Source organism: Nerophis ophidion, linkage group LG06 (assembly GCF_033978795.1).
Source record: "Nerophis ophidion isolate RoL-2023_Sa linkage group LG06, RoL_Noph_v1.0, whole genome shotgun sequence".
NCBI lineage: Eukaryota > Metazoa > Chordata > Actinopteri > Syngnathiformes > Syngnathidae > Nerophis > Nerophis ophidion.
The window spans coordinates 7029959-7049589 of record NC_084616.1 but is presented as its reverse complement, the minus strand read 5'-3'; the positions used below and the strand labels follow the sequence as shown (position 1 = coordinate 7049589).

General features: G+C 43.7%; 1 protein-coding gene across 1 annotated transcript; it reads right to left on the bottom strand.

Moving 5' to 3' along the window:
- Window positions 1–14326: 14326 nt before the first annotated feature.
- On the bottom strand, window positions 14327–15843 carry LOC133554124 (lithostathine-1-alpha-like). The gene is made up of 7 exons (XM_061902534.1): window positions 15775–15843; window positions 15626–15688; window positions 15503–15521; window positions 15334–15419; window positions 15063–15191; window positions 14686–14791; window positions 14327–14610 (listed from the first exon to the last, which is right to left on the bottom strand). Exons 1-7 carry the CDS (start codon window positions 15826–15828, stop codon window positions 14531–14533), a joined length of 537 nt encoding a protein of 178 aa, XP_061758518.1. The 5' UTR covers window positions 15829–15843; the 3' UTR covers window positions 14327–14530.
- Window positions 15844–19631: the final 3788 nt, after the last annotated feature.

The following is a 19631-nucleotide window of genomic DNA, read 5'->3' as shown; positions in this document are numbered from 1 at the left end:
TCACTGCCGTTGTGTCCTTGGGCAAGACACTTTACCCACCTGCTCCCAGTGCCACCCACACTGGTTTGAATGTAACTTTGATATTGGGTTTCACTATGTAAAGCGCTTTTGAGTCACTAGAGAAAAAGCGCTATATAAATATAATTCACTTCACTTCATTATGCAGTGGAATAGCCCTGTTCTATACCAATAATGACTAAACTAGGAAAGCACTGGAAAAGCTCAAACCCGCGCCCAGGCATCCCTGATGTGCAGTACATGCAATTGGCCAGCAGAGGTCAGCAAAAGGCCATAGATCAGGAATTGCCCCATCGAGTTATAGATGCTTTTTTGATGCCTTTTAGTCGGATTCTTTATTGTTGGATTTGATGTGCTGGGAAAAGACAGCTGAATGACAATTATTCACACTTTATGTGAGTGATTACTCAGCAATTATGCTAATTAGGGTCCTCGACCTGGCAAGGCATTTGATTAAAAGCTTGACTATAAGCTGAATGCAGAGTCTGTGGTTTCAGGTCAGTCCAACATTGCAGATCTAGAACAGACACCAAGCAAGACTTCATCACTAATGTCTGCATTTGGAAGTTTTGCTTCTATGCTGCTATGGTCACAGAATTGACAACTTATTCAACCAAAACGCTGGTTGGTGTTATGTTTGTCGTTTAAGACCCAACCATTTGATCTCTGCAGCCTACAATTTATTGTCCTTAAGCGGGTTTTTCTAAGCTCATCTTCGAATGACTTTGAGAAGGCTCTTGATAGCACACACCGAGCCGAGCTTTGGAAAACTCTAGGAGCGTACTGGACACCACAACATATCAGGGATTGGCAGAGAGGAGGAGTTTCGGAATCTGGTGAGGGACTTTGTTGTCTGGTGCAAACAAACCTCTTGCAGCTCAATCCATCAAAGACCAAGGAGCTGGTCATTGACTTTGGAAAGTCGAGTCCACGGTCACAACCTATTATGATCGAGGGAGTTGAGGTACAGACCGTGGACTCATTCAAGTACCTCGGGGTTTGGGGTGACAATAAACTGGACCGGACTGTTAACACGGACCACCAGTACAAGAAAGGACAGAGCAGGCAGTACTTCCCCAGGAGACTGCACTCCTTTAACATCTGCAAAAAACTCCTGTGGATGTACTACCAGTCTGTGGTTGCCAGTGTTCTGTTCTACATGGTAGTGTACATCTAAGAAGGACAGCTCCAGACTTGAGAAACTGATCAGTTTCTCAAGTCTGGAGCTGACTTTGAGAAGGCTCTTGATAGCACACACCGAGACGGGCTTTGGAAAACTCTAGGAGCGTACTGGACACCACAACATATCAGGGACGGCAGAGAGGAGGAGTTTTGGAATCTGGTGAGGGACTTTGTTGTCTGGTGCCACACGAACCTCTTGCAGCTCAATCCATCAAAGACCAAGGAGGTGGTCATTTAGTCCACGGTCAATGATCACAACCTATTGTGATTGAGGGAGTTGAGGTACAGACCGTGGACTCATTCAAGTACCTCGGGGTTTGGGGGTGACAATAAACTGGACTGGACTGTTAACACGGACCACCGGTACAAGAAAGGACAGAGCAGGCTGTACTTCCCCAGGAGACTGCACTCCTTCAACATCTGCAAAAAAACTCCTGTGGATGTACTACCAGTCTGTGGTTGCCAGTGTTCTGTTCCACATGGTAGTGTACATCTAAGAAGGACAGCTCCAGACTTGAGAAACTGATCAGGTGGGCCGGTTCTACAATGGGAATGAAACTGGACACACTGGTGACGGTGGCAGAGAAGAGGACTGTTGACAAACTAGTGAGCATCCTGGATGATGCCAGTCACCCTCTGCATAGCCTTATCAGTAGCCAGAGGAGCCTGTTCAGTTCTAGACTGCTTCATCCCAAGTGCAGGACTCAAAAACTCCTTTGTCCCACACGCCATTAGACTGTATAACTCCTCTCTGGGGCGGGGGGCCGGGGGGTACTAGGATGACAGGGGATGCAAAACAATAACAGTGCAATACATGTTCATAACATGGTCACTACTGCCTAGTTTGTCTTGTTATATTCTTATTTTACTGTTATATTTTTATTCCCATTGTTGCTTTTTAGTTTTTATTCTTATTGTAATATTTCTCTATTTTGTTTCCATTTGAACCCCCATGATTTACTTTTATTTAAATTGATCTCAATGCTGCTGGAATTTAAATTTTCCTGAAGGAATCAATAAAGTACTATTTATGTATCTATATAGTAGAACTCACCAAGACTTTCCACACTATTTTCACTTGTCGTGTGGGAAACAGCAACCTTGCCTTTCCGGGTTAGGCAAGGGCGTGTAATGTCTAGGCAGCTCTTCAACATCGTCTTTGTGTGAAACGCATTTCTCTCCTTTGAGCAAAATACAGGGTTGCCTTCGGGTAATCCGCCTTCCTCCCACCTCCAAAGACATGGGATAGGTTGAATGGCAACACTAAAAAAATGGGCCGTAGTGTTTGATTTGTTCACCTGTCTTTGTTTGCACACCTGGTTTTGATTAGAGACTCTATATCAACCGCTCTGTTTCTTTTACTCGGCCCGGTCTCGCCAAGTAAAACGGCCTTCTTTCATCTCCGTAATATCGCTAAAATTTGCTCCATTTTGTCCACTAAAGACGCTGAGATCATTATCCATGCGTTTGTTACGCCTCGTCTCGATTACTGTAACGTATTATTTTGGGGTCTCCCCATGTCTAGCATTAAAAGATTACAGTTGGTACAAAATGCGGCTGCTAGACTTTTGACAAGAACAAGAAAGTTTGATCACATTACGCCTGTACTGTATATACCTTTATATACATATATACATACATATATACCTATACTGTATATACCTTTATATACATATATACATACATATATACCTATACTGTATATACCTTTATATACATATATACATACATATATACCTGTACTGTATATACCTTTATATACATATATACATACATATATACCTATACTGTATATACCTTTATATACATATATACATACATATATACCTATACTGTATATACCTTTATATACATATATACATACATATATACCTATACTGGCTCACCTGCACTGGCTTCCTGTGCACTTAAGATGTGACTTTAAGGTTTTACTACTTAGGTATAAAATACTACACGGTCTAGCTCCAGCCTATCTTGCCGATTGTATTGTACCATATGTCCCGGCAAGAAATCTGCGTTCAAAAGACTACGGCTTATTAGTGATTCCTAGAGCCCAAAAAAAGTCTGCGGGCTATAGAGTGTTTTCCGCTCGGGCTCCAGTACTCTGGAATGCCCTCCCGGTAACAGTTCGAGATGCCACCTCAGTAGAAGCATTTAAGTCTCACCTTAAAACTCATCTGTATACTCTAGCCTTTAAATAGACCTCCTTTTTAGACCAGTTGATCTGCCGCTTCTTTTTTTTCTCCTATGCCCCCCCCTCCCTTGTGGAGGGGGTCCGGCCCGATGACCATGGATGAAGTACTGGCGGTCCAGAGTCGAGACCCAGGATGGACCGCTCGCCCGTGTATCGGTTGGGGACATCTCTACGCTGCTGATCCGCCTCCGCTTGGGATGGTTTCCTGTGGACGGGCCTCTCGCTGCTGTCTTGGATCCGCTTTGAACTGAACTCTCGCGGCTGTGTTGGAGCCACTATGGATTGAACTTTCACAGTATCATGTTAGACCCGCTCGACATCCATTGCTTTCGGTCCCCTAGAGGGGGGTGGGGGGTTGCCCACATCTTAGGTCCTCTCCAAGGTTTCTCATAGTCAGCATTGTCACTGGCGTCCCACTGGATGTGAATTCTCCATGCCCACTGGGTGTGAGTTTTCCTTGCCCTTTTGTGGGTTTTTCCGAGGATGTCGTAGTCGTAATGATTTGTGCAGTCCTTTGAGACATTTGTGATTTGGGGCTATATAAATAAACATTGATTGATTGATTGATTGAAGTTTGCTACACGCTTTCGATGTCTACTTTGATTCCTGACTTTGGTAATACTCCGTTTTGGCACTCGCTAGCTTCCATGCCTAGCCTCTTTGTTTTCTACGTGTGTACTCGCTAATGCTTCCGCGCTTAGTAGTTCTTTGTTTCCCTAGCTCAAACGCTAGTAGTTCTTTGTTTGCCTTTTCCCTTAGCACCAGTCTTTTTGTTAGTAGCCTGTTCTTAGTTTTAATAAATCATTCATTCTTACCTTCGCTGTGTCCGTCGCCCGACTGCATCTCGAAAGAAGCACCCCTTGCGTCACGATGCCATGAAGATGTAACAAAGATAGGCTCCAGCAACCCCCGCGACTCCGAAAGGGACAAGTGGTAGGAAAATGGATGGAACGCCTCAGAAGTTAATCGCGTTGGCCTTGCTCCAAAAAGACAGAAGTTGTTGAATACACAGAATGCCAGATTTGAGAAGGAAGGCACACATTTAAGGGTTTTTCAGGATTTGTACCCAGAACCTTCTCAAGTTCTCACTCTACTATCTGAGCCATGTCGCTCAGACTCGGCTTTTAGCTTGTTTAGGAGATTTAAATGAAATGTTTTAGTGAGCGATTGCGGAGAGTTAACCCGGTATGGTGTGAATAATAATAATAATGATTTTAGTGTTCTCGTGAGACGTGTAAAAAACGCCAACTCAACACCAATGAAGAGAACGTCGTTGTAAGCTTGACCATTTACTTTTGACAATTCCTTCATAGACAAGATGGTGAAAAACTGAAAAGAACAAGAGACACAACACACTTATTGCCTCTGTACATATTCTTTCACAATGACATATAAAAATGTAACGGTAATGTCGGAAAATGTCCAGCAGAGGGAGACTCCCGTCTGCCTAAATGACTTGAACACATTGTATCTAGTTCGACAATTATATTTAACATATCGGCACCATTACACTTTTTTTTTAACGTGTCTGACATGTTCTTAACTTATTAAAGACGACTTACGGCATTGCTTCTTCGCCGCTTTGTGTAGGATGGCAACAGAAAGTACTACAGAAGACCACAAAATGTATCTCTAGCTTTCGAACAAATACCGGAAGTCAACCAACCGGAAGTAATTTAGCGGAAGTGACATCATCTAACTGCTGTTTACCGATTATAAAGTACGATAAATATAAACAACTTTAACTCCAAATTAAAGGATTGCAGTTACTAATACAAAATATTACCAAGTAATACAAAAATATTATAATGTAATTACGTAAATAATATTAACAGTTGACTTCAGGACAACACAATGATAATGGATTAGATTTTATATTATGGTGCTTTTCTATTAGATTAGATTAGATAGTACTTTATTTATTCCGTCAGGAAAATTACAATTTTCAGCACAATCCCATTCAAGATCAGACAAACATTAAAGGGAGACAGAACAGGATCGCTGACGGGTCTGCCGGCTTCCAGCGGCCCTTACAAAAAAAGGATGAGATACAGGTATACAAGGGGGGGAATAGAAGATTAAAATAAAATAAAAAAATCGGTGTTAGCCTGGGCCCTGGAGATGGGGTGCAGACTGAGGGCAAGGGAAAAAAACAACTACTCATAGCCATAGCACACATCCCTCTTACAAAATCGGTCTTAGTCTGCACCCCCTCTCCAGGGCCCAGGCTAAGACCGATTTTTTTATTTTATTTTAATCTTCTATTCCCCCCCCCCCTTGTTTACCTGTATCTCATCTTTTTTTGTAAGGGGCGCTGGAAGCCGGCAGACCCGTCAGCGATCCTGTTCTGTCCCCCTTTAATGTTTGTCTGATCTTGAATGGGATTGTGCTGAAAATTGTAATTTTCCTGAAGGAACTCTCCTGACGGAATAAATAAAGTACTATCTATCTAATGTGTGTAAGAGGGAAACATCAAACATCAAAGAACACATAGGACATTATAGACATTAAAGCAGCAGATACAACCAGACACTTTTACATACAGTTATAAATAAAAAGTAAAAGAAACATATCCACTGTGGTGGCCTCTGCGGTGTTCCACGCCATCGTCCGCTGGGGTGGAGGCAGCATGGCCAGAGACAGGAGCAGACCCAACAAAGCAACCAAGACAGCCGACTCCACTGGATTAGATTTTATATGGCGCTTTTCTATTATTAGATACTCGAAGCGCTCACAGAGAGGTGGGAACCCATCATTCATTCACACCTGGTGGTAGTAAGCTACATTTGTAGCCACAGCTGCCCTGGGGTAGACTGACGGAAGCGAGGCTGCCAGTTTGCGCCTACGACCCCTCCAACCACCACCTGTCATTCATTCATCAATCTGAGCGGCACCAGGGGGCAAAGGGTGAAGTGTCCTGCCCAAGGACACAACGGCAACGATTTGGATCTCAAGAGGTGGGGAGCGAACCTGCAACCCACATGTCGCTGGAACGGCCGCTCTACTATCACGCCGTACTGAACAAGTGTCATTCAGCTGCCTTTTCTCAGCACGTCAAATCCGAGAAGAGACAAAGAGATCTGGTTTGGACAGAAAGTTGGCAATCCCAGCAGCTGAGTCAGCGCTCTCAACAAAGGCTGAGATGCCAAGCAATCAGAAACAAAATGCTGCTAACACAAACACTGGATTTATGAGGTAGTATAATAATAGACGTTGCGTTCATTTTGTTTTTAGGACATACCATTCAGTGAAGGAAATATGTTAATGCTTGAGAACAATTGCGGTCTGATGGTGGTAGGATAGGATAGCACTTTATTTACTTGTATTTATTCATCAGATGGTTCGCTGAAGTTGACAGGGGGCCAGCTGTCATGTTTTGGGAGGGGGGGTTTTGTCCGAGCCACTGTGTCAAACCTGTTAAAGAACTGGTTTAGTTCATTGGCCCTCTCTTTGTCTCCGTCCAACCCTCAACTTGAGGCCGGTGATGGTCTGCATACCTCTCCAAATCGCCTTCATGTTGTTGTCCTTCAGCTTTCCCTTCTAGCTTCCTCCTGTAGTTCTCCATGGCCTCCTATAGTTTGGTCTTCAGCAGCACCTGGACTCTTTTCACCTCCTCCCTGTTGCCAGCATTGAATGCCCTCTTCTTCTCATTCAGTATGGCTTTGATGTCTTTGATCACCCATGGCTTGTTGACCGTCTTTGATGGGACATTTGAGTCCACACAGACGTTGATATAGTCTGTGATGGACTCTGTGAGCCCGTCAATGTCCTCACCATGAGGCTCCATGAGCACCTACCTGCCAGTCAGTTACCTCAAAACAGCCCTGTAGTGTCTCTTGGACCCCTTCTGGCCACCTTCTCGCAGTTTTTTTGGTCACAGGCAGTCTTAATGAAATTAAACAATGGATGTCCGCTAACTTTTTGCAACTCAACGCCAAAAAAACGGAAATGCTGATTATCGGTCCTGCTAGACACCGACCTCTATTTAATAATACAACTCTAACATTTGACAACCAAACAATTAAACAAGGCGACTCGGTAAAGAATCTGGGTATTATCTTCGACCCAACTCTCTCCTTTGAGGCACACATTAAAAGCGTTACTAAAACGGCCTTCTTTCATCCCCGTAATATCGCTAAAATTCGCTCCATTCTGTCCACTAAAGACGCTGAGATCATTATCCATGCGTTTGTTACGTCTCGCCTCGACTACTGTAACGTATTATTTTCGGGTCTCCCCATGTCTAGCATTAAAAGATTACAGTTGGTACAAAATGCGGCTGCTAGACTTTTGACAAGAACAAGAACGTTTGATCACATTACGCCTGTACTGTATATACCTTTATATACATACATATATACCTATACTGTATATACCTTTATATACATATATACATACATATATACCTATACTGTATATACCTTTATATACATATATACATACATATATACCTATACTGTATATACCTTTATATACATATATACCTGTACTGTATATACCTTTATATACATATATACATACATATATACGTATACTGTATATACCTTTATATACATATATACATACATATATACCTATACTGTATATACCTTTATATACATATATGCATACATATAGTCCTATACTGGCTCACCTGCACTGGCTTCCTGTGCACTTAAGATGTGACTTTAAGGTTTTACTACTTACGTATAAAATACTACACGGTCTAGCTCCATCCTATCTTGCCGATTGTATTGTACCATATGTCCCGGCAAGAAATCTGCGTTCAAAGGACTCCGACTTATTAGTGCTTCCCAAAGCCCAAAAAAAGTTTGCGGGCTATAGAGCTTTTTCATTTCGGGCTCCAGTACTCTGGAATGCCCTCCCGGTAACAGTTCGAGATGCTACCTCAGTAGAAGCATTTAAGTCTCACCTTAAAACTCATTTGTATACTCTAGCCTTTAAATAGACTCCCTTTTTCGACCAGTTGATCTGCCGTTTCTTTTCTTTTTCTCCTATGTCCCACTCTCCCTTGTGGAGGGGGTCCGGTCCGATCCGGTGGCCATGTACTGCTTGCCTGTGTATCGGCTGGGGACATCTCTGCGCTACTGATCCGCCTCCGCTTGGGATGGTTTCCTGCTGGCTCCACTGTGAACGGGACTCTCGCTGCTGTGTTGGATCCGCTTTGGACTGGACTCTCGCGACTGTGTTGGATCCATTGTGGATTGAACTTTCACAGTATTATGTTAGACCCGCTCGACATCCATTGCTTTCCTCCTCTCCAAGGTTCTCATAGTCATTATTGTCACGGATGTCCCACTGGGTGTGAGTTTTCCTTGCCCTTATGTGGGCCTACCGAGGATGTCGTAGTGGTTTGTGCAGCCCTTTGAGACACTAGTGATTTAGGGCTATATAAGTAAACATTGATTGATTGATTGATTGATTTTGAGCAGAGGCACATAACAGGGGTTGAGGTAAACAAGGTTGTGGTCTGACCGGCCCAGCTCTGGTAGTGTTATGGAGCTATACGCATCCTTGATGTTTGCGTACAGTAGGCCCAGGATCTTATTTCCTCTGGTGTGGCAGCTGACATACTGAGTGAAGTTGGGGAGTGATTTGTCCATAGTAACATGGTTAAAATCCCCCGAGATGAGGAAGAGAGCTTTCGGGTGCTGGGTTTGTAGTCTGGCTATGGAGCTGTGGAACATGCGGAATCTCCCTGGGCAAATAATATGGTCCGAGTCCTACAGCTATCCATCCATCCATCCATCATCTTCCGCTTATCCGAGGTCGGGTCGCGGGGGCAACAGCCTAAGCAGGGAAACCCAGACTTCCCTCTCCCCAGCCACTTCGTCTAGCTCTTCCCGGGGGATCCCGAGGCGTCCCCAGGCCAGCCGGGAGACATAGTCTTCCCAACGTGTCCTGGGTCTTCCCCGTGGCCTCCTACCGGTTGGACGTGCCCTAAACACCTCCCTAGGGAGGCGTTCGGGTGGCATCCTGACCAGATGCCCGAACCACCTCATCTGGCTCCTCTCGATGTGAAGGAGCAGCGGCTTTACTTTGAGTTCCTCTCGGCAGAGCTTCTCACCCTATCTCTAAGGGAGAGACCCGCCACACGGCGGAGGAAACTCATTTCGGCCGCTTGTACCCGTGATCTTATCCTTTCGGTCATGACCCAAAGCTCATGACCATAGGTGAGGATGGGAACGTAGATCGACCGGTAAATTGAGAGCTTTGCCTTCCGGCTCAGCTCCTTCTTTACCACAACGGATCGGTACAACGTCCGCATTACTGAAGACGCCGCACCGATCCGCCTGTCGATCTCACGATCCACTCTTCCCTCACTCGTGAACAAGACTCCTAGGTACTTGAACTCCTCCACTTGGGGCAGGGTCTCCTCTCCAACCCGGAGATGGCACGCCGCCCTTTTCCGGGCGAGAACCATGGACTCGGACTTGGAGGTGCTGATTCTCATTCCGGTCGCTTCACACTCGGCTGCGAACCGATCCAGCGAGAGCTGAAGATCCCGGTCAGATGAAGCCATCAGGACCACATCATCTGCAAAAAGCAGAGACCTAATCCTGCGGTTACCAAACCGGAACCCCTCAACGCCTTGACTGCGCCTAGAAATTCTGTCCATAAAAGTTATGAACAGAATCGGTGACAAAGGACAGCCTTGGCGGAGTCCAACCCTCACTGGAAATGTGTCCGACTTACTGCCAGCAATGCGGACCAAGCTCTGGCACTGATCATACAGGGAGCGGACCGCCACAATAAGACCGTCCGGTACCCCATACTCTCTGAGCACTCCCTACAGGACTTCCCGAGGGACACGGTCGAATGCCTTCTCCAAGTCCACAAAGCACATGTAGACTGGTTGGGCAAACTCCCATGCACCCTCAAGAACCCTGCCGAGAGTATAGAGCTGGTCCACAGTTCCACGACCAGGACGAAAACCACACTGTTCCTCCTGAATCCGAGGTTTGACTATCCGGCGAAGCCTCCTCTCCAGTACACCTGAATAAACCTTACCGGGAAGGCTGAGGAGTGTGATCCCACGATAGTTGGAACACACCCTCCGGTCTTACAGCTAACCTCTGTATATTCGGGTCACAGTGGCACTCTTTTATTGTAATGTGACCGGGATGACAATATTTCTTATTTATAAAAAAAGCAAGCCCCCCTCCTTTCCGCTTGCCGTTGGTCGGGTCCCGGTCAGCGCGCACCATTTCAAAGCCGTTTATAGAGACGTTACTATCCCGAACATGGTCGTGCAGTAAAACACATTAGGCTACACTCACGATATTCTTTCTGACTACCGGCAAGCACCGACAACTCATCCATTTTGTTCGGCAGAGAACGCACGTTACGCATGACGACGGAAGGAATATATGCTTTATATCTCCTTCGCTCCCTCCTCGCTTCAGCCCTCTTCTGTCTCGAGCGTCTCCCTTTCCCTCGACAGTCACAAGAACCTCCGTAAGGCCTTTTTAGCTCCTCTGGGATCTGGTTAGTTAGCTGGATGCTAATAACTGGTGCTGCTAACAACATTTTTCCTTGGTGTAGATCAGGGGTCGGGAACCTTTTTGTCTGAGAGAGCCAAGAAGCCAAATATTTTAAAATGTATTTCCCTAAGAGCCATATAATATTTTTTTTTAACACTGAACACAACTAAACGCGTGCATTTTTAAGTAAGACCAACATTTCCAGAGTATAATAGGTATCTTATTCTTTGTATTAACATTGTTATTCTGAAGTTAACTGTGGAGGGGGCGTGGCCTGCGGGCCTGCAGCAAAGCGGGATGTTGCCAGGACCGGCCTCGAAATCAGCGACAGGTGCGTAGACGGCCCACCTGGGCCTTTTTATCTAATCAATTGTCGCTCTGTTATAAGCAGCAGCCAGGAGAAGGGACAGGATTGAGGCTGGAGCCAGAGCGTGAGTGAGGACGAAAGAGAAAAAAGACAATTGCTGGAAAGCAACTGAGATAAATAAAATAAAAAAATATTGTAACCCTAAAACAGGCTCTTGGTGGTCTGAAGAACCCCCAGGAGGGCAAGCCCCACACTAACCAATAATAAATAAATTACTTCTTACCATTAACGCAACTTCTTGAACATAAAAATGCATGAGAATGTTTTATATTTTGAACGTTGTTTTTAACACTGTGATTACAAGTTGAATTATTCATTTTTTATCTTGTTAAGCAACGTCAGTTCAGATTTATCCGAGAGCCAGATGCAGTCATCAAAAGAGCCACATCTGGCTCTAGAGCCATAGGTTCCCTACCCCTGGTGTAGATGAAAGAGCTTCTGCACTGTTGTTGCCCGTCTGAGCTCATCAGTAGCGTCCCCACACTTCTAAACTGCATGTTTAGAAGGGCACGACTTGATAAAAAGTAAATGTAGATTAAATAATATAACAATAATAATATAATAATAATAATATAACAAGATGGTGGCGCACAGAAGGGCTGCGACCTCGAGGAGCTCCTGCTAAATATGGAACATTTGGCAGAAATACCGGACAATTCTACAAACTTTATGGCTGGCTCACATCGTGGTCACTCCGGGATCACGTACGACCGCCAGACACTTCTGGATGTGGACATATCGGGCCGTTTTGGACTGATGGACGCGTGCTTGCTAGACCTGCTAACTAGCACGGGAATACTAGCGGGGGCCGTCTACAGAGCAGACGCCAGCGGTGTAATCGGAAACGCGGATGCCGAGCGGGGCTAAAAACAAAGCAGAAGGCTAATCCCCACAGAACACCACTTCCCTCCATCCTGAAGCCGGATTTAAATGGAAGATGCGAGACTACTGGTCTGGGTAAGGAGTCAGTTAAATTAGAACAAGTTTTTTCTGCTTTGAGTGTTTCAGAGTTGGACATGTGTTTTACTGAGGTGGCTAACTATGATGCGTGCAGTTTATCAAAGCAACAAACAAAGAATCGGAAAATTCCCGTCGTATCAATTCCTAGATATGGTCGTAATTATACTAAATGCACTGGGCATAATAAACACAACATTATTAATATTGTTACTACGGATAATTTGATAAAAAATTCCCCAAAACAGCCCACTACCTATAATATAGTTTTTTTAAACATAAGATCATTGTCTCCCAAAACGTTGTTAGTTAATGATATCATCTGAGACAACAATCTTAACGTCATCGGTCTCAGCGAAACCTGGCTTAAACCAAACGACTTTTTTGCGCTAAACGAGGCATGTCCTCCTAACTTTACACATGCGCATATTGCCCGTCCTCTTAAAAGGGGACTCTCGCTGCTGTGTTGGATCCGCTAACTAGCACGGGAATACTTCGGCGGCTACATCCAGCGGCCTGTGAAGCAGGGAGTATAGTAGCAGTGGGGGCGGTCTACGGAGCAGACGCCAGCGGTGTAATCGGAAACGTGGATGCCGAGCGGGGCTAAAAACAAAGCAGAAGGCTAATCCCCACAGAGCACCACTTCCCTCCATCCTGAAGCCGGATTTAAATGGAAGATGCGAGACTACTGGTCTGGGTAAGGAGTCAGTTAAATTAGAACAAGTTTTTTCTGCTTTGAGTGTTTCAGTGTTGGACATGTGTTTTACTGAGGTGGCTAACTATGATGCGTGCAGTTTATCAAAGCAACAAACAAACAATTGGAAAATTCCCGTCGTATCAATTTCTAGATATGGTCGTAATTATACTAAATGCACTGGGTATAATAAACACAACATTATTAATATTGCTACTACGGATAATTTGATCAAAAATTCCCTAAAACAGCCCACTACCTATAATATAGGTTTTTTAAACATAAGATCATTGTCTCCCAAAACATTGTTAGTTAATGATATCATCAGAGACAACAATCTTAACGTCATCGGTCTCAGCGAAACCTGGCTTAAACCAAACGACTTTTTTGCGCTGAACGAGGCATGTCCTCCTAACTTTACACATGCGCATATTGCCCGTCCTCTTAAAAGGGGACTCTCGCTGCTGTGTTGGATCCGCTTTGGACTGGACTCTTACGACTGTGTTGGATCCATTATGGATTGAACTTTCACAGTAGACCCGCTCGACATCCATTGCTTTCCTCCTCTCCAAGGTTCTCATAGTCATCATTGTCACCGACGTCCCACTGGGTGTGAGTTTTCCTTGCCCTTATGTGGGCCTACCGAGGATGTCGTAGTGGTTTGTGCAGCCCTTTGAGACACTAGTGATTTAGGGCTATATAAGTAAACATCGATTGATTGATTGAAATGTAAAAGTATAGAAAAGTACAGAACGAACAAAGAACAAAAACAAAAGACGGAGCGAACTGCAGCAGCGGCCGTCTAGATCGACGCATGCGCACAATCAGTGACGTTGAAGAAAAAGGCGACCGTTGTCATGCGTTTTTGAAATTGATGCGCTGCGTATGCTTAAAATGATCAAAGTATGTAAATATCAAATCTCATTATAAATGCTCCCTGCCCACTGGGTGTAAGTTTTCCTTGCCCTTATGCGGGTTCTTCCGAGGATGTCGTAGTCATAGTAGTTTGTACAGTCCTTTGAGACATTAGTGATTTAGGGCTATATAAATAAACATTGATTGATAAACATTGATTGATGTATCATCATGTATAAAAAGTCTTATTGGAGGTGTTTGGGTGTTTTTAAGGGCTTTATAGGCAAAATAGGGCGGGTTGCCATTTTAAATTAATTGTAATTGTGAAAAATATAGACTATTTTCCCTAAAATTTGTTCTGTTCAACCACTAATGGTAATAAGGTAGCCAGTGGTGTTGTTATTGTTTTTGATTTAAAAAACGTGACTGTGAAGAAGTATTTAAAAAAAACAAAAAAAAAACGCTAAATTGCACAAAATTCCAATTGTTCTTCATGGACAAAGTTGTCGTTTCATACAATGAAGCAATGCTCAAGTTCAGAATTGGTCGAGTGGAAAATAAGACACAAATACATATTTACATGCAGATAGCTTCCTTTATTTAGTAGAAAGATGGTGTTTCAGTTTCAAATGTGTTGCACTAACATTCAACAACTGAACAGAGTAGGAGAAAAACATATTTGATAGTCAACCCAGAAACACAAAGTATTATATCTTCTGAGTACACTCGCTGTGATGAGTGAAAGACATTGTTATAGAAGATAAGATGATATGGTTTGATTAGAAAGCGTAGTCACAGCACGCCTCTCTGATGCAAACGTATGGAAATAGGTCGGTACAGGACTCCCCTTCCCATGATTCTAGAAAAAATAAAGTTTTCAGAGTGACATTACAGTTAATTGCAACTAAATTAGATTCATTGATTATACTTATACCGGTGGTGGCGTCAGAATCAATAACCACACATCCATCCGTAGGAAGCGTTGTTGGAAAGTCACTAAATCCGAAGGGTTTGCCATCAGTCCAAAGAAAGGTTCCCGTCTGGAAGTCAAAGTCACATTTGAATGAGTCACTCCTGAAGAGAACAACTGCATGCCATTTTATCTACTGCTCTTTTGTCACAATATTTTACATCTTGATTGTGTTACAAATATTATCAGCATGGTACAGTATCATTATGAAACCCTCAGCTCTACACCTCCTATTGTCACCTTTTTGCCCTGATTTAGTATGGAGGATACATTTATTTGATAGGTGCCAATAAATTATTCCACTGACTAGGAGACAACTTTGACATTGTTAAATGTTTCACCTCAATGGCATCATTGAGTCCAATCCAGGCTTCATCTACACCCGCCTCATTGACCAGGTCTTGAACGACGGAATTTTTCACCGCACTGGTGATTGAGGCCAGATTCCCACCAAGAATGTTGCAGACACTCTAATGGTAGAAACAGAGTGAAAAAGTAGATTAGATTCATTCCATCGTATAGTTGGAATATTTTGATAAATGAACAAACAGGTGGCTCAGCAGCCCCTGGTGTATAAATACTTTACGACTACATTGTGACATTCTTTCATACCTCTGCATCCAAAAAGGACCTTTCGTCATCTCTGAAGATGTAACAGTGACCATCCAACTGAGTCCATCCCTCGGGACAGCAAACTTCTGCAACACAATTGTTATTTTCGGAATGAATAACATCAAATAAGTCATTGTTAATTGAAAAAAAAGTGGTCACGGCTACCAACCTCTGCTAGGACGAGACCACTGTGTAGAAGGTAAGAACAGAGCATTTACAAACATGAAGACAGCAGACAATGCAAGAAAATAATACATGTTTATTGAAGTCAGCAGGTGAGATTGTGACTTACAGCTCCGGTCATCAGTCCACTGATCCCACAAAGGAGGAAAAACATGCGAGGAGAAAACGCCATCTGTGCAAGGATAGACAAACACTATTATATTGAACATGCCGTCAAACAGACTTCGAAAAGTCGCTTTTAAAGTTGTAGTGTGTTACCTTTGAAGTTTTCAGGTTCTGTTGGATGCTGAACCTGGGACAACTAAGAGCCATCCTTTTATTTGCTAGCTTGACGCAGCCCTGGAATGATCTGTATGTTAATTATGGACAGGAGTCTGCAACAAGGAAATACTGAATAAAAGATAGTCACAAGTTGACGTAAATAATTGGTACAATTAACTTGAGCTCAGTTTCACACCCATACAATGAAACAAAGACACCATTGTTTTCCTCGTCAAAGTCTTTTTTTTTTTGTATGTACAGGATGCTTCACCTTACGTGGAACATACAATGTGGGACTATCTTGGTTGGACATGCCCCTAAAGCTGACCAACACGCTGGACTGTAGTCAGCTGGAAGCGTGTCTTAATGAAATTAAACAATGGATGTCCGCTAACTTTTTGCAACTTAATGCCAAAAAAACGGAAATGCTGATTATCGGTCCTGCTAGACACCGACCTCTATTTAATAATACAACTTTAACATTTGACAACCAAATAATAAAACAAGGTGACTCGGTAAAAAAACTGGGTATTATCTTCCACCCAACTATCTCCTTTGAGTCACACATTAAAAGCATTACTAAAACGGCCTTCTTTCATCTCCGTAATATCGCTAAAATTCGCTCCATTTTGTCCACTAAAGACGCCGAGATCATTATCCATGCGTTTGTTACGTCTCGTCTCGATTACTGTAACGTATTATTTTCGGGTCTCCCCATGTCTAGCATTAAAAGATTACAGTTGGTACAAAATGCGGCTGCTAGACTTTTGACAAGAACAAGAAAGTTTGATCATATTACGCCTGTACTGTATATACCTTTATATACATATATACATACATATATACCTATACTGTATATACCTTTATATACATATATACATACATATATACCTATACTGGCTCACCTGCACTGGCTTCCTGTGCACTTAAGATGTGACTTTAAGGTTTTACTACTTACGTATAAAATACTACACGGTCTAGCTCCAGCCTATCTTGCCGATTGTATTGTACCATATGTCCCGGCAAGAAATCTGCGTTCAAAAGACTCCGGCTTATTAGTGATTCCTAGAGCCCAAAAAAAGTCTGCGGGCTATAGAGCGTTTTCCGTTCGGGCTCCAGTACTCTGGAATGCCCTCCCGGTAACAGTTCGAGATGCCACCTCAGTAGAAGCATTGAAGTCTCACCTTAAAACTCATCTGTATACTCTAGCCTTTAAATAGACCTCCTTTTTAGACCAGTTGATCTGCCGCTTCTTTTCTTTCTCCTATGTCCCCCCCTCCCTTGTGGAGGGGGTCCGGTCCGATGACCATGGATGAAGTACTGGCTGTCCAGAGTCGAGACCCAGGATGGACCGCTCGTCGGGACCCAGGATGGACCGCTCGCCTGTATCGGTTGGGGACATCTCTATGCTGCTGATCCGCTTGAGATGGTTTCCTGTGGACGGGACTCTCGCTGCTGTCTTGGATCCGCTTGAACTGAACTCTCGCGGCTGTGTTGGAGCCACTATGGATTGAACTTTCACAGTATCATGTTAGACCCGCTCGACATTCATTGCTTTCGGTCCCCTAGAGAGGGGGGGTTGCCCACATCTGAGGTCCTCTCCAAGGTTTCTCATAGTCAGCATTGTCACTGGCGTCCCACTGGATGTGAATTCTCCCTGCCCACTGGGTGTGAGTTTTCCTTGCCCTTTTGTGGGTTCTTCCGAGGATGTTGTAGTCGTAATGATTTGTGCAGTCCTTTGAGACATTTGTGATTTGGGGCTATATAAATAAACATTGATTGATTGATTGAACTTTGCTTCAACATTGCATGGAAGTCAGTCACAGTCGTTCTCAGGATCGGCAGACCGGGGCGATGGTCTCCCTGTTCGTGAAGGTTGAAGGGTTTCTGTGCACACATTATGCACAGGCAGTGATCACATCACACAGCAGTGGTAGTTAGAGCCATGTGCATCAAAACAAACCTCCATTGAACTTTAGATAAAACTGAGCTAACACCAATGTCCCCGAAGCCCACCCGTGTCCAATAACTTATGTCCTGAGTTTGTAGCAATAAAACAATCTACTGATATGTGCCAATGTGGAATAGTCTTACTACCAAATTCCTTGACCCAGACACATGCAATGAAGGTTTAGACTTTGTGCTTTTCCAAGTTTTGTTTTGTTGTGTAGAATGGCGTCTGGGGCACAATAGTTGGATATGTCTGGGAACGTATAATCCTTGATATCACTTGACAAATATTTTTTAGATAAACTGTAGAGATCTATTTCATGCACAGTTTTATTTTTTGCCCGTATCTGTTTGAAACAAATATATACTCATTTAGTTCGCGAGCTGCTGGCTGTAAAACCACCATCTTGTCTTGGTTGACAATATTTCTTATTTATAAAAAAAACAAGCCCCCCTCCTTTCCGCTTGCCGTTGGTCGGGTCCCGGTCAGCGCGCACCATTTCAAAGCCGTTTATAGAGACGTTACTATCCCGAACATGGCCGTGCAGTAAAACACATTAGGCTACACTCACGATATTCTTTCTGACTACCGGCAAGCACCGACAACTCATCCATTTTGTTTGCCAGAGAGCGCACGTTACGCATGACGATGGAAGGAATATATGCTTTATATCTCCTTCGCTCCCTCCTCGCTTCAGCCCTCTTCTGTCTCGAGCGTCTCCCTTTCCCTCGACAGTCACAAGAACCTCCATAAGTCCTTTTTAGCTCCTCTGGGATCTGGTTAGTTAGCTGGATGCTAATAACTGGTGCTGCTAACAACATTTTTCCTTGGTGTAGATCAGGGGTCGGGAACCTTTTTGTCTGAGAGAGCCAAGAAGCCAAATATTTTAAAATGTATTTCCCTAAGAGCCATATAATATTTTTTTTTAACACTGAACACAACTAAACGCGTGCATTTTTAAGTAAGACCAACATTTCCAGAGTATAATAGGTCTCTTATTCTTTGTATTAACATTGTTATTCTGAAGTTAACTGTGGAGGGGGTGTGGCCTGCGGGCCTGCAGCAAAGCGGGATGTTGCCAGGACCGGCCTCGAAATCAGCGACAGGTGTGTAGATGGCCCACCTGGGCCTTTTTAATCTAATCACCTGTCGCTCTGTTATAGGCAGCAGCCGGGAGAAGAGACAGGAATGAGGCTGGAGCCAGAGCGCGAGTGAGGACGAAAGAGAAAAAAGACAATTGCTGGAAAGCAACTGAGATAAATAAAATAAAAAAATATTGCAACCCTAAAACAGGCTCTTGGTGGTCTGAAGAACCCCCAGGAGGGCAAGCCCCACACTAACCAATAATAAATAAATTACTTCTTACCATTAACGCAACTTCTTGAACATAAAAATGCATGAGAATGTTTTATATTTTGAACGTTGTTTTTAACACTGTGATTACAAGTTGAATTATTCATTTTTTATCTTGTTAAGCAATGTCAGTTCAGATTTATCCGAGAGCCAGATGCAGTCATCAAAAGAGCCACATCTGGCTCTAGAGCCATAGGTTCCCTACCCCTGGTGTAGATGAAAGAGCTTCTGCACTGTGGTTGCCCGTCTGAGCTCATCAGTAGCGTCCCCACACTTCTAAACTGCATGTTTAGAAGGGCACGACTTGATAAAAAGTAAATGTAGATTAAATAATATAACAATAATAATATAATAATAATAATATAACAAGATGGTGGCGCACAGAAGGGCTGCAACCTCGAGGAGCTCCTGCTAAATATGGAACATTTGGCAGAAATACCGGACAATTCTACAAACTTTATGGCTGGCTCACATCGTGGTCACTCCGTGATCACGTACGACCGCCAGACACTTCTGGATGTGGACATATCGGGCCGTTTTGGACTGATGG